The 13,113-nt window shown below is 55.6% G+C and overlaps 6 protein-coding genes across 6 annotated transcripts in view, besides 1 other annotated feature; all 6 read left to right on the plus strand.

Moving 5' to 3' along the window:
- LPMP_110070 (hypothetical protein) overlaps positions 1 to 1,010 on the plus strand; it is a gene marked incomplete at both ends in the record, with an annotated part of 4,323 nt that extends 3,313 nt beyond the window's left edge. Inside the window, one exon of the mRNA XM_010698554.1 lies at positions 1 to 1,010. Coding sequence (XP_010696856.1) covers positions 1 to 1,010 — 1,010 coding nt within the window.
- A 199-nt stretch (positions 1,011 to 1,209) lies between these two features.
- Positions 1,210 to 1,557: a repeat region.
- A 528-nt stretch (positions 1,558 to 2,085) lies between these two features.
- LPMP_110080 (hypothetical protein) lies at positions 2,086 to 2,733 on the plus strand (the record flags this gene model as incomplete). Its single annotated transcript, XM_010698555.1, has 1 exon — positions 2,086 to 2,733. One exon carries the CDS (start codon positions 2,086 to 2,088, stop codon positions 2,731 to 2,733), a length of 648 nt encoding a protein of 215 aa, XP_010696857.1.
- Positions 2,734 to 3,855: 1,122 nt separating this feature from the next.
- On the plus strand, positions 3,856 to 5,436 carry LPMP_110090 (hypothetical protein; the record flags this gene model as incomplete). Its single annotated transcript, XM_010698556.1, has 1 exon — positions 3,856 to 5,436. One exon carries the CDS (start codon positions 3,856 to 3,858, stop codon positions 5,434 to 5,436), a length of 1,581 nt encoding a protein of 526 aa, XP_010696858.1.
- Positions 5,437 to 6,226: 790 nt separating this feature from the next.
- Positions 6,227 to 7,651, plus strand: LPMP_110100 (seryl-tRNA synthetase, putative; the record flags this gene model as incomplete). The annotated part of the gene is made up of 1 exon (XM_010698557.1): positions 6,227 to 7,651. The coding sequence occupies one exon, from the start codon at positions 6,227 to 6,229 to the stop codon at positions 7,649 to 7,651; it is 1,425 nt and encodes a 474-aa protein (XP_010696859.1).
- Positions 7,652 to 9,134: 1,483 nt separating this feature from the next.
- On the plus strand, positions 9,135 to 10,328 carry LPMP_110110 (protein kinase, putative; the record flags this gene model as incomplete). Its single annotated transcript, XM_010698558.1, has 1 exon — positions 9,135 to 10,328. One exon carries the CDS (start codon positions 9,135 to 9,137, stop codon positions 10,326 to 10,328), a length of 1,194 nt encoding a protein of 397 aa, XP_010696860.1.
- Positions 10,329 to 11,320: 992 nt separating this feature from the next.
- On the plus strand, positions 11,321 to 11,890 carry LPMP_110120 (hypothetical protein; the record flags this gene model as incomplete). Its single annotated transcript, XM_010698559.1, has 1 exon — positions 11,321 to 11,890. The coding sequence occupies one exon, from the start codon at positions 11,321 to 11,323 to the stop codon at positions 11,888 to 11,890; it is 570 nt and encodes a 189-aa protein (XP_010696861.1).
- Between the last annotated feature and the right edge of the window lie 1,223 nt (positions 11,891 to 13,113).

Raw genomic sequence — 13,113 nt, forward strand, 5'->3', positions numbered from 1 at the left:
TGAAGGCTGCGAAGTTGAAGGATTTTGAGCGGATAGGAACTCTTAGTGAGGAAGTGGAAGGCTGGCGGAGGGAAAGTTTGAGGGTTTCTGAGGTTGTGCTGGCGCTGTGCGACTGTACGAGGTCCTGCGATGACGCTGCGTCGGCGACCAAGTGGTCAAAATCTCTATGTGACGCTGTGAAGGATTGTCACGAGGCGTTGGAAAAAGCTTCACTAGAAGTTGGCTTGAAGGACACAGGGGCGGGTATGAAAGCTTTATTGCAACACTGCGTAGTGTCACTACATGACCGTGCTGCCGCTGTCAATGACTCCGCTCTTCGTGTAGAGGCTCTCGAGAGCGAAGTTTTGCGCCTAAAGGAATTGGAATCCTCATGGAGTACTCGTTGCGAAAATGCCGAAGCGCATGCAAAGGATGTTGAGGAGGAGCTGAGGCGTGCGTCAAATCAAGCAGAACGCGTTTCAGAATTAGAGCAAGAGAGCAGCGAGCTCAAAGCTCGTTGCGATCTACTTCGGAAAGAACTTCAGAGACAACGTGAGGCAGTGCAGCGAGACCGTTCACGGCCTTACGAACCCGCAAATAGCGAGGCTGGTGCGCCTTCAATCATGAAGAGTCAAAGTGCAGTGCAGTCTGCATTGCTTGCGGCAGCGGGCTGTGTGTCGGAACGGGATGTCGCGACAGCCATAGGTGCTAGGAGTGCCAAGTACGAGTTTCTCAAGCCGGGCAAGACAGGAGCTGATGAGCTAATCAAGGAAAATGATAAACTTAGGCAAGAAAACGCACACAACAACGCTGTGATTGCTCAGTACATCCAAGAGTTGGAGGGGTACAAGGCAAATCAACGAGTGCAGGTTAGCATTGAGTATCTCCGTAACATAGTCCAGCAGTATCTCTGCGCTGCAGAGGACTTGCGCCCGAAGATGATTCCGGCCATTTGCACCGTCCTGGAATTCAACAACAGGCAAAAAGAAGACGTACAGTTAGCGAATCCACGCTGCCCACGCTTTCACTGACCGTCGTTGACGCTGCGGCGATCAATTGCCTGGAGCGACACAGCTGGTGACTGTTGTGACCATTAGTGACTCTGTCCGTGGCCTGAGAAATACTGAGAAACGAAAAGCACTACTGCACTGCATATCTGCTATGGCGTGGCAGCACTTCGCGCTCCTGGGCTCTTACACGAACTCTATTTGTTTGTTTTTTCTCGGCTCTCCCTGACGATGGGGAGCACATTTCAACGTGGTACCTCAGGGCCCAGTACCCCCTCTGTGGGGGAAGCCAAGCAGCCCCTACCCCTGCGAATGCCAAGACGCTTCCCGTGTTGACAGGTCAAGTGCCCACGACCTAGGGAGGTCAGAGCAACGGGTCGCTACTGATGCCGGCGGTCAGGTGCTGGATGACGCTGCGTCGGTGCGGCCTGCGACAGTGAAGACGGTTGTACTATCAATATGATGGGCAGACTGTCAGCGGGGCTCGACGTGGCGACCGGCACAGCGGGCGCGGCTGTGCGGCGGCCTGCGAAAGTGGTGGGCAGAGTATTGCGGCAGGGGCCGGGTAGGGGTGGTGTTTGACTCGAGCTCTACGGCGGAATGGTCGCGTTGAAAAGAGGGAGTTGGTTGTTCTTGCTTTCTTTGAGGAACCCTAGTTTTTGCTACTCGGTTGTGTTGCTAACCAGTGGCACCTACACATCCATGCGCCTAAGTATGTAGGCATGCGCGAGGATCAAAAGATGGGCAGCTGTATGCAACAGTGCTTCGGCGTACTGTTTGTCGTTACCGCTTCCTCTGCGTAGCATTTGCTGAATGTATGATTCACTGGACCCTCTTTGCCCGAATGCATATGAGGGCTTCGTGAGTGTTTACCGAGTGTTTTCATGTTAGCGCATGCTACGCTGCTATCGCCGGGCTTATCTCGCTTGCGCAGCCCTTCCATCTGTACCCCCCCCCCCACTTACGTGCGTCTTCTTCCAGCGGTTTCGCTGTTAATCCCCTGAAGCAGCGCTGTCGCTGTCTTTTCCCCTCCCACTTACGCGCATCACACACATCACTGGATTTATCTCCTTCATTCTGTACACTCTAATAGGCTCTCATGGGGAAGCGAGACCTGCAGAAGGAGAAGCAGCTGGAGCTCGCTACCATATGGGGCAGTGAAGTCCAAGGGGATGCGCGCTTCCCTAAAAGGCGCGGGGCTTCGCAAAAGAAGGATGTTGGCCTGATGGCGGATAGCGGCGACGCCGACTCAGATGCTCTGTCAGAGATCGGCAGCGATGCCCGAAGCATCACAAGCAAGCACAGCGATACGGCAACAAAGGAAAGAAGGAAGGCAGCCAAAAAGAAGCGCACTTGCTATCGCCTCCATTGTTTTGTCGAGCCTGGCACAGAACTGAACGCCGTTCGCACTGTGTTTGAGGCATACGAGCCTAAGATCGAAATTCGCACAGCTCAGAAGGGTAATTTGCTCAACAAGTCACAGTTTGCAGTTCTCACTTTTCGCAACAAGGCAATGGCACTGCATGCGGTGAAGACGCTCGATGGAACCAATCAACGTGATACGTTGGGTGTGACTAACCTGAAGCTGAACCTTATGCTGACGAGACAGCAGAGCAAGATAGCGCGCAAGAAGCTCAGCCGAAAGATCCGCCATGAGAAGCAGCAAAATCAGCTCATGGAAGATCAAGAAGATATGGCGTTTATTCGCAACTTTTTGAAGCAGCAGAGTAGCGCAAAGGGCAAGTAAGTCAGAAAACTGATCAGCTCCGGGTTATGTTGTCAAATGGGTGTGTGTAAATGTGCAGGTATGTGCCGAGATGTGGTGTGCGCCGGATCATATCTCGTCGACAGGAACACTGAGCGAGGCGTTTAATGACTACGAGTAACACTTCTGTTCGAATCCCACTTAAGCACTTGGCCTACTGCAGTGCTTCTCGTCGTCACTGGGGTGGCAAGCAAGCGGCGGGGAGGTATGTGAGTCTTCTTTTCCCAGTATTCCCTCTTCTTCTTGATTTCCTGCGCTGCAGAGCAGAAAATCAACTGAATGCGCATTACTTTTTACGTTGCTGTAGTGAATGTAGCGCCAGCTCATACTCGGTGGAAGACTTCTGCGGCTCCCGTCATTCAGTCGAAAGCAGCATGCACGCCTGCTCCATCTGTCATGCCCTCGAAGACTCTACGCCTGTCGGCAGACCTGCATCTATTTTTGTCTTCCTCTTTCACCCCTTGCATCCGCTCCTCAGAAGTGTAATATTCCTCCCTCACTGCTCCTCTTCAATCGAGTGCAGAAGGAAGCACTCACACCTACATAAACACCGCCAAGGTGTGTTGTGAAGACGGTGCGGTCACGTGACTTTACTGCCCGAAGGCCACTTAAGTGCGCTATCTTCGACAGACTAGTGCGGTGTAGGAGATCCCGCTGATTTAGTCGCTCGGCTGCCGCGAGCAGATGGAGACGGCTGTTCGGGATGAGGCAGCGTACGCCGCCCTTAAGAAGTGTCGACCTCGATCCTGGGGATCGCTGCGCACCATGGCTGCCGTGGACAGTTATGTGGGCGAGACAAGGCAGGTAGATAGCGCCTCGTACCCCGTGCTGGAGGGTCTTGGAACACTGTACTCTCGAATGGGCTATGAATTCACTGGTTTAATGCACGAAGGCGAGCCCTCTGGCACTGGCGTTCAACGGTGGAGCGACGGCCGCACAGTCTGTGGACCGTTCCAGCACGGCACTGTGACAGGTAGCGGCTCCTTACACTGGCCCAACGGCGACGTGTACACAGGGGACCTCTGTGAAAGCGTGCGCCACGGCCGCGGCACCCTAGTGTCCGACGCCGGCAAGTCCCGGTACACTGGTGACTGGCACAGTGGGATGCGACACGGTCACGGTACCCAAGCGTACCCTGACGGAAGTGTGTACGAGGGGGAGTGGCAGCGTAATGCACGCCACGGCAACGGCTGCCTGCGATACAGCACGGGCGACATCTATGAAGGTGCGTGGAGCGAAGACACGCCATGCGGGAACGGGGTGATGGGCTGGGTGGACCGGAGTGGCTGCGTTTACCGAGAGTTGTACAAGGGGGAGTGGAAGGCTGGGTGTCCACACGGCAACGGCGTGTCCACGTACGTCACCATGCCAAAGAGCTTCCTCCTTGAGCCATCCCCCACTCCGCTCGTGGTACCCTCCCAGTATACTGCGCCTGCCGAGGCACTTTTGAACGTGTACGTTGGTGCGTACCGCCACGGGCAACGCCACGGCAGCGGCACTTTCTACTACGCAGACGGCAGCTGCTATGAGGGTGGGTGGGCTGCTGGGGCTAAAAGAGGTGCCGGTCACTTTACCTCTGCGGTTGGAGAGGTGCAGGCGATGGACACAGCATCAAAACAAGACGCAGAAGCGGCCGAAGAGGCATTGACAGTGCTAACCATGGAGGAATCACCACTTTCCGTGGTACCCTCCGTGTCACCTCATGGCTTGGGCAGCCTCCTCGAGACCGAGGACGATCTGCAGGTCACGATGCCCCTCCTCCTACTACTCTACAACACACAGTTGAAAACCCTCTTCAAAGACTACGGCCGTCGAAGTGCCCATGTGGCCTTGCCTACAACGCGCAGCGACTGGTGGCAGCGCCGGTTGCCGGGTCGTATGACGCTCACGCAGTGCCTGTGCCTCCTTCACGACGCACACATACTCGGCTCACGCTTCTCGATCGGTTCCGCGTTGCGCGCAGTAGCCGAGGTTCTGCGCGTGGAGGCTGCGACATGGAGAGGTGCAAGGGCGACGACCACCCTGGAGGCAGCCCTCTCCGCAGTGAACGAAGCGGATGGCACTCTCAACTACCGTCAATTCTGCGAGTGGCTGATCCGCGTTGCGGTGGGTGTGAACGGCGGTCCAACACTCACAACAGTGAAAGCAAAGGTGAGCGCTTTACTGGATGGTCCGCTCAGTCGCGTCCACGGGGTATCGTCGCGCGCGGTGGCTGTCACCTTTCTGCCCAATTCTATGCAGCACAGGGAGGATGTGCAGCGCCACCTCAGTTCGCTGAAGCGCTGCTACGCTGAGCTCCAAAGCGTGAAGGATGGGGATCGATACGGTGTGTCACTGAGGTCCTGCCTGACAGCCATGGAACGAACGCTTGCGACGTACCAGATGAGTCCTGCATGTGTCCTCGAGAAGCTGGCGTGGCTGAAGGAGGAGCCGGAGTTGAGACATAGTACGGCTTCGAACGCAAAGACAGGCGCTGAAGAACCCTCCTTGGCACAGGAGATGGTGGCTTCTGCCACGGCGAAGAACAGGCAAGTGCAACTACTGGACGAAGATGCCGGGACGGAGCAGTCGTTTGTCGAGTTTGTGGAAACCGTAATGACTATTGTCGAGGTTGCGCGTCATAGCGGCTTCACCAACACGGATACGTTGCTGGTCGACCTTCAGCGCCGTTTGTTTGCCCAGTAGACCCCAATGCGGTGGTGGCGCCAATTGTGTGATGCCGTGCGTGCATGTGTGCGCCACTCAAAAATGTATCTGAAACTTTTCTTGGCGCCTGTCGAGTACTGTTTCATCTATGTACAGTCGAGTCCTCACTCTTTGCTCTTTATGCTATACGACGACTACGCTGATATGTGCTGCTTTGGGGAAGGAGTGACGACCCCTTGTCTCTCAGAGGGCAACTCCCGACTTCTGCCTGCAGAAGCGCGCGTGCGTGGGTACTGTCCGTCATCCCAAGTAGTACAGCTTCTCGCACATGCAGTGTCAGGTAATGGTTCGAGGGAACACGCAGACGAGGGGTATCTCATACGCAGGCACGCGCAGCCTTTTACACGACGTCCGCGGGACCTCCCATTTGTTGTGTTCAACAATCTGTCACTCACTCCTTTACAGGTGCTGAGCAACAGCGTGTGCGTGCGAGTGCTTTACGAATTTGAGGAATCATCGTGGCTGCACGTGAAGAGTACCATATCCCATCTCTGCTGTGCCCCAAACCATCTCCCTCACTACCGCCATCAGGTGTTTTCTCTTTTCTCTTTCTGTTTGAACTGGATAGTGTGCCTTGGGGGCTTTTTTGACTCGTTCTCTTGACTTGACGCTCACTGGCACTCGTCACTTGCTGCCCTGCCAAAGAATCGCCTCTCTTATCGCACCTGTGGGTAACAAGCACGTGCACCATTCCTTTGTTCTCTTCGGAAAACGATAAGCAAACGCAAGTGCGTGCTGCTAGGCATACTTTTTCGTTTTCACGCTCATCATGGGTCTCGACATTCAGCTTTTCCGCGATCCCGAGATGGCGGATGTAGTGCGCGAGTCGGAGCGCCGCCGCTACGCCAAGCCGGAGATCGTTGATAAAATTATCGAAGTCGACAAGCACTGGCGTCGCACGCAGTTTCTAACTGAAGCTAGCAAGAAGATGATCAACACTTGCAGCAAGGCCGTCGGTGCCAAGAAGAAGGCCAAGGAGGCGGACGGCGACAGCTCTGAGGTGCCGGCAGATGTCATGAGCGCGGCCCAGGAGGGCACACTGGACGCACAGAAGCTGGAGTCGTTGTGCATTCTTCAGCTGAAGGAGCTCTCCAAGGCACTGACGACGCAGGTGGAGGGACTTGCAAAGCTAGCCGCGGAGCAAGAAGCGGAACGGGATCGTATGGTGATCAGCGTTGGCAACGTCCTGCACGAGTCGGTGCCGGTTTCAAACGACGAGAATACTGGCAACGTGGTCGTGCGCACCTTTGGTGATGTGACACGCCGCATGAAGATGACACATGTAGACTGCATGGAGCGCCTGGGCCTCATGGATACATCCAAGACGGTTACGGCGATGGCGGGCGGCCGCGCTTTTGTTCTTCGCGGCGGTCTTGTGCAGCTGCAGTTCGCTCTCATCTCGTACGCGCTCAACTTCCTCATCGCCCGCGGCTACGAGCCTTTCTATCCGCCGTTCTTCCTCAACAAGGAATACATGGGTGCAGTGGCGCAACTTTCGGAATTCGACGAGTCACTCTACAAGGTGTCCGGTGACGGAGACGAGAAGTACCTGATTGCAACGAGCGAAGCGCCCATTGCTGCCTATCACACCAACAAGTGGTTTACAGAAATGAATGAACCGATTAAATACGCGGGCGTCTCGTCGTGCTTCCGCAAGGAAGCTGGGGCGCACGGCCGCGACACTCTTGGTATCTTTCGTGTCCATCAGTTCGACAAACTTGAGCAGTTTGTCGTATGCTCACCTCGCGAGGATCAGTCGTGGAAAATGCTGGAGGAGATGATGCAGACCTCCCAGGACTTCAACGAGAGCCTTGGTCTGCCGTACCGCGTCATCAACATCTGTTCTGGCGCCCTCAACAATGCCGCCGCCAAGAAGTACGATCTGGAGGCATGGTTCCCTGGCTCCGGTGCATTCCGCGAGCTTGTTTCGTGCTCGAATTGCACGGACTACCAGGCCCGCAGTGTTAACTGCCGCTTCGGCCCGAACACAAAGGGCAGCACGGCGAACAACACAAAGGAATACTGCCACATGCTGAACGGCACCCTCTGCGCTGTCACTCGCACAATGTGCTGCATCTGCGAAAACTACCAGACCGAGGAAGGCATCGTCATCCCCGAGGTTCTGCGCCCCTTTATGATGGGGACAGAGATGCTCAAGTTCCCGGCAGAAGCTCCTGCGGGCGAGAAGGCGTAAGAACCGTCAGTGTGCGTGATCGGTGCAAAGGTGACCATCCACGGTGGCCAGCGCCTTGACGTGTGAGCCTTTATCCTCTCGCTGCCATGCTGTAGTTGCACGGAAATGTGAACAGAAAAATAAGTGCGCCCGCTCTTCGCTAACTCGAACGGCACGACCTTCATGCACGTCTGCGGCACCCTAGTCTAGTCCTCCGCGTCCTCTGGTCTCCGATAGTGGAGACTAGGGTCCCTTTGGTTCACCTTTCCGCTCTCTCCTGCGCGCCTAATCCCCGTTACCGAAGAAAGGCGAAGAAACATCTGTCGCCGATGGCGCAACCGCACTCAGGCAACCTCGACGGATGCTCCTCTCACGTTTGCCTCTTGGGTAGCATCGGCTGAAGTTATCCGCTCCTTCAGGGCGTCTGAGCAGCAGAAGAAGGCGCGCGGCGTGTCTTCGGTCACAAGCATGACTAGTGGTGCTCAGCAGTGACGTATGTGTCATTGGGAAAGACAGAGATGGGGAGAGACGGCGTTTTGAAGAAAGGAATGAGGGGAGAAGGGAGGAAGTCCCCTACACGTCATCGCCTCACAGCATCAAACCGCAATTCACGTAGCTTTCGGTTCTCTGTTCTTGATTGCTCCGTGCCGCAAATGAGGCACTGGGCGCGGTGCCACGCAGCACGAGGCGTAAACCTAACAACGTAAAAGAGAGTGGGCTCAGTGCGAGTGTGAGTGTATTCACGCACGGCTCTTTTTCTCCTGACGCATAGCCGTACTGCTGTCATTCCTCTCCTCCCGTCCCCTCCTCTTTCTGGTAAACCTACGCGAATCGTGCGTCAGCTGCTTGTGCGTTGTTGATGTGAAAAAGTAGCAGCACGAGCAAGACCGAAAGATACGACTGGGGCACCTCGGCCAGCGCTTGCACACGCCGGCTTGCATACCATAGAGAGAAACAGCCGGCACAACACTACACCACTGCGCCGACTTCAACCCAGCTAAAAGAGGATTTTTCTCATTTTCTTTCATTACGAACAACCTGCCCACACCCCATGCGGAGCTACGCTGCGCCTACAAGGATTCTCTTAGGTGCTCGCTGGTACGGAGAGGTGCACATGTGCGTCTGTTGTACATTCATTCGGCGAATGCAACCCTAAACATCTCGTCGCTTGAGTGCCATGCGGCAATGGACGGCCCTAGCGTCCGCGTGCCCGTATGGTTGTGTAGGGATACAAGTATGCTTTGTGACCTCCAGGACAACGATGATTCTCTCCGATTTTTCCCCATCTTCTTCTCTTGCTGCTCCCTCTGTGTGGCGAACACCGAGCTGCCAAGCGCAGACTCACTTGAATGATCGCCGCCTGCTACCACTCACATCTGAGTTAGGCGCCACTCTCCCCGTCCACGCCTGTGGGGCTTCATCACGACAGGTAGCATTGCGCCGAGTTGCGGTGCAGTTCCGCTGCCATCGCCACGAATTTGTTCAAAACTGCGCTCTTCCTCAAATGGGAGGGGAACCGGATGACCGGAACAGAGACGTGACCGATGATGGCCACTCAGCGCGCAAGCGAGTGTGCCTTGAGCACATGCTCCCTTCAGTGCAGCAGCGCTTCGCAGAGTTGGCTCACGCTAGCGTCGGTGAGTCGTCTCTCACTGCGGATGCACTTTTCCAGCGATATCAGCGAGTGCTGAAAGTAGGCGAGGGCACCTTCGGCGAAGTATTTGTTCTTTACGACACCGTGGCACACACGTACATCACCATGAAGCGCATGCACACGCTGCTCAGCTTCCGGCGCCGCAGTCTGGGCATCCACCGCTGCACTTTTCGAGAAGTAGAGCTGCTTGCAGCGCTGCAGCATCCGAACATCGTCCAAGTGCTTGACTACCATATCCTCTCCGACGGTAGTTTGGTGCTGCTGATGCCAGTTATCGCACACGATCTCACATCTCTGCTGCGTCGGTGGCCGTCAACCACACAAAGCACCGGCCATGGCACAGCGTCGACCACTGCCTCCACGCATCCGCGCATGCCGCTGCACGTTGTCAAGTGCATTTTTCGCCAGATCATCGCCGGGATCGCATACCTCCACCGGCACAAAGTCCTTCACCGCGATTTGAAGCCAAGTAACGTCATGGTCGATCATACAGGAGTGGTGAAGCTGATCGATTTTGGGTGGTCACGCTTCTGCGCTGCAGCAGGAGCCATGACAGGCCCACCTTGTGTGACTGCTTTTCGGCCTCCGGAGGTGTTGGTCGGGGCACACAATCGCTACACGTTCAGCCTCGACATGTGGTGCTGCGGGTGCGTTCTCTTCGAGATGTTGACGGGCGGCACGCCATTCGCAAAGAGTCGCAACGAAGCGGAGTGCCTCGCCAACATTGTGGACTGGCTTGGGTCCCCGTCCAGCTCCAGCGAGGTGTACTACCAAAGTACCGCCCGCTGTCCTCTCCCTCTCGCCCTTGGTCGTCCCAACACGTTCGCGCAGCGGTGCAGCAACTACGGCATTAAGCCAGCAGAATCGGTTTTTCTGCGCCGGATGCTGTGTCTGGAGCCGGGTGAGCGGGCCACCGCCGAGGCACTTCTCAGTGACGCCTGGTTCACCACAGCACCGACGATGTGCGTGCCGAGCGCCATTCCGCTTCCTGCACACAATATGTTCCGGCTTGTAGAAGTCAAGCGGAAGGAGCTGCAGCACTGATAGTACAAGCGTACGTACATGAGCACGTGCGCATTGTTGTGTCGCTCAAGTGCACCTCGCCTGCGGCATGGGCGCTGCATCACCCGTTTGCAAGACGTCAGATGCAAAGACTGAAAAAAAGGAGGTTTTTTGCGTCCATACGTTCGGTGCGTGTGTCTACTGGCGCCACTCGCTCTCTAGTTTGGCCTTTGAGGAAAGGAGGCACACAGTAGCGTGCAGACCGCAGGGATGCCGTGTATTCCACACAGCGTGGGGGAAGACGCAGGTGCTCAAGATTCTCAACATGGATTGAACTCTTTCGAGGTGGCACATAATGAAGCTCCCGTCATCCCCGTCCCCCAGCATCGCCATGATCTACCCTCGCCCGATTCACGCCCTCACCTGAGTTGACTCATCTCTTTCCCCTACGCCTCTCTCATCTCTCTCTCAGGGCTCCTCCCGCCGCAAACAACGTGCACCTACACTGCCTTTACTTTTTGCTGATTTGCTGCGCTCCAATCAACCGGATGACGGGTGCTGCAGCGCGCACCGCATCCCCTCCGCACTACATCCGAGTTTGGTCACACTGAGCGCCGTACCTACGTGATTTCAGCGAAAGCCTCTGCATCGCTGCTCCGATTATCTGACTCCTTGAAGTTCGAAGAGAGTTTAGGAATATCGAAAAGGCAGCCGCCACTCTCGTGGCGGAACCGTGTGCCCATCATCATACACATACCCCACTGCCCGCTGAGAGGTGTCTTCGCGCTCATCTCACCCTTATTGGGCTGCGTCCATCCCCGCTGCCCTCATAGAGGAGTAAACGTGTGTGTGTGTGTAAGAGAACAACTCGACAGAAAGCTCGCTACGCACGTCCAGATTCCTGTTTGGTCTCTCTTTCATCTAGCACAGTGTTGGTGTCATGGTCCGGCGCACCTCTTTCCGCCGACATCTCGCGCTCCCTCTCGTCTTTCTTTCCTTGCCCCGCCACCCCCACCGCGACTCGTTGCTCAGCCATGCTCAACGATGCGTACAGCGGGAGACGTGAGCATTACCTCGACCTCTTTGCAGACGAAGAAGCACAAAGAGGCCAGTATAAGGAGAAGATGCGCTGTTTTCTTACGCTGGAAGAGGTGGTCGAGCGTCTGCGCGAGCAACCCAGCATTCACGAGTATATCACGTCCATCGAGGAGTTCGAGGAACCCATTGGGCCCCTCAGCGTACTGAACGTGTTCGCTAAGTCGCGTTGTTTTGTTATTCTCCAAACAGCCTCGTACTGGTGGTCTCTTGAGAGGCGAGATGATGTCATCGTGGTGCAGCGCTCTCAGAACTTCAGCAGTGTCCACAGCAGATGCAAAGGTGCATACCGAAACTATCGCTGGCTGATCGAGTCAGCACCAAGTGCGCGGCGGTTTATGCGGTGTCACAGTGGCCCAAAGCTCTCCGAAGTGTTTAGTGCCATGTTGCGAGATCACGTCTTCGACCCAAAAGACTGCGCTTCTTCACCTTGGGAGTTCTCCGATTATGTTTTTCACCTCTGCCTGTATGACGGAAACTCTCGCCTCATGTACAGTGAGGGGAGCTGAATCGTGCGCTGAACACACGAGAGAAAAATAAAATTCGCTTACGGTCAGTAAAGCAGAAAAGCACGCACGCGCACCCGAAAAGGAGAGAGCGAAGAAATGAATAGCATCACCCCCCCCCCTGCAGATGTGTACAGAGATGTACCCATGAGAGTGTGTGAGGGGTCTCAAACCAAAGTCGCGCCCTTTCTCTTTCTACCTCTCTCATCCTCCGTGCGATCCCCCCTCCCATTTCTGCTACTCCTAAGACTGGTAGCTGGTCGATACCACTACTGAGTGACCCGAAACACCCGTGTGGAGCCTGTGGACTCGATTTCCATCTGCCCCAGTTTTTTTTCCTCTTCACAGTCTCTCCTCTCCTCCTCTCACGCTTTCTGCCGCTGTTGTGCTCGGGGGGAGGCGTGTGCGCGTGTCTGCCCATGGGCTCTCTTTGTACTTTCTTCTTTGATCTCTCGTTGTCATTCGAATCGGCAAACATGAAGGACGTCCCCCCTTCTCCTCCCCCCCTCTTCTCCTTCTTATCCCCCCTTCTCTTCCCTTCCCGCTATCCCTTCGCAACGGTCCGCGAATTATCGGTGTACATCACTGTGTCGCGCGACATCCCAGTCCTTGTAGCCGCCTGGAACTACACAGCTGAACGAGCCACGAAGAGTGTGAAAGGCGCCCAGCTCTTTATCTTCGAGTGTGGGTGGGGAGAGGAAGGGTCCGAGTCTGGGTGACTGGCTCGTAGGCGGATGGAAGCAATTCGCGTGCTTTTGCGTGCCTGCACGTGCGCTATGTACTGTGAAGGCCCTACACCCTGCATGGCATGTTTGCCACACACGCCATCGTACATGTGCAAACACATATCAGCTCACTCCCCCATTTCCTAGATGATGTGCGTAGCTGACGACACCGGTGAAAGCCCATGCCCTTCACGTCGCTAATCCCAGCACCTCGATGATGGGCTCTATCATTATTATTCTCCTCCTCCCACCCTTCCCTTCTCCTTGTTAGCATACTTATGCTATTGGGGTAGTGCACCCCCCTTGTGCTTAACCAGTGACAAGAAGTGTTATCGAAAATAACGCACCCCCGCCCCCTCTCCCCTCCTCCCTGTTCTCTGCTCCCGATGCTGGGGTGATGAACACCCATCACCCACGTAGATGAGCCTACACACAGAGATTGTCCTCTGTGCCTCTGCCTGGGTGCGGGTGGTACAAGTCGTGCGTTTTTTGGCTGAGTGG

This window comes from Leishmania panamensis, assembly GCF_000755165.1.
Source record: "Leishmania panamensis strain MHOM/PA/94/PSC-1 chromosome 11 sequence".
Lineage (NCBI taxonomy): Eukaryota > Euglenozoa > Kinetoplastea > Trypanosomatida > Trypanosomatidae > Leishmania > Leishmania panamensis.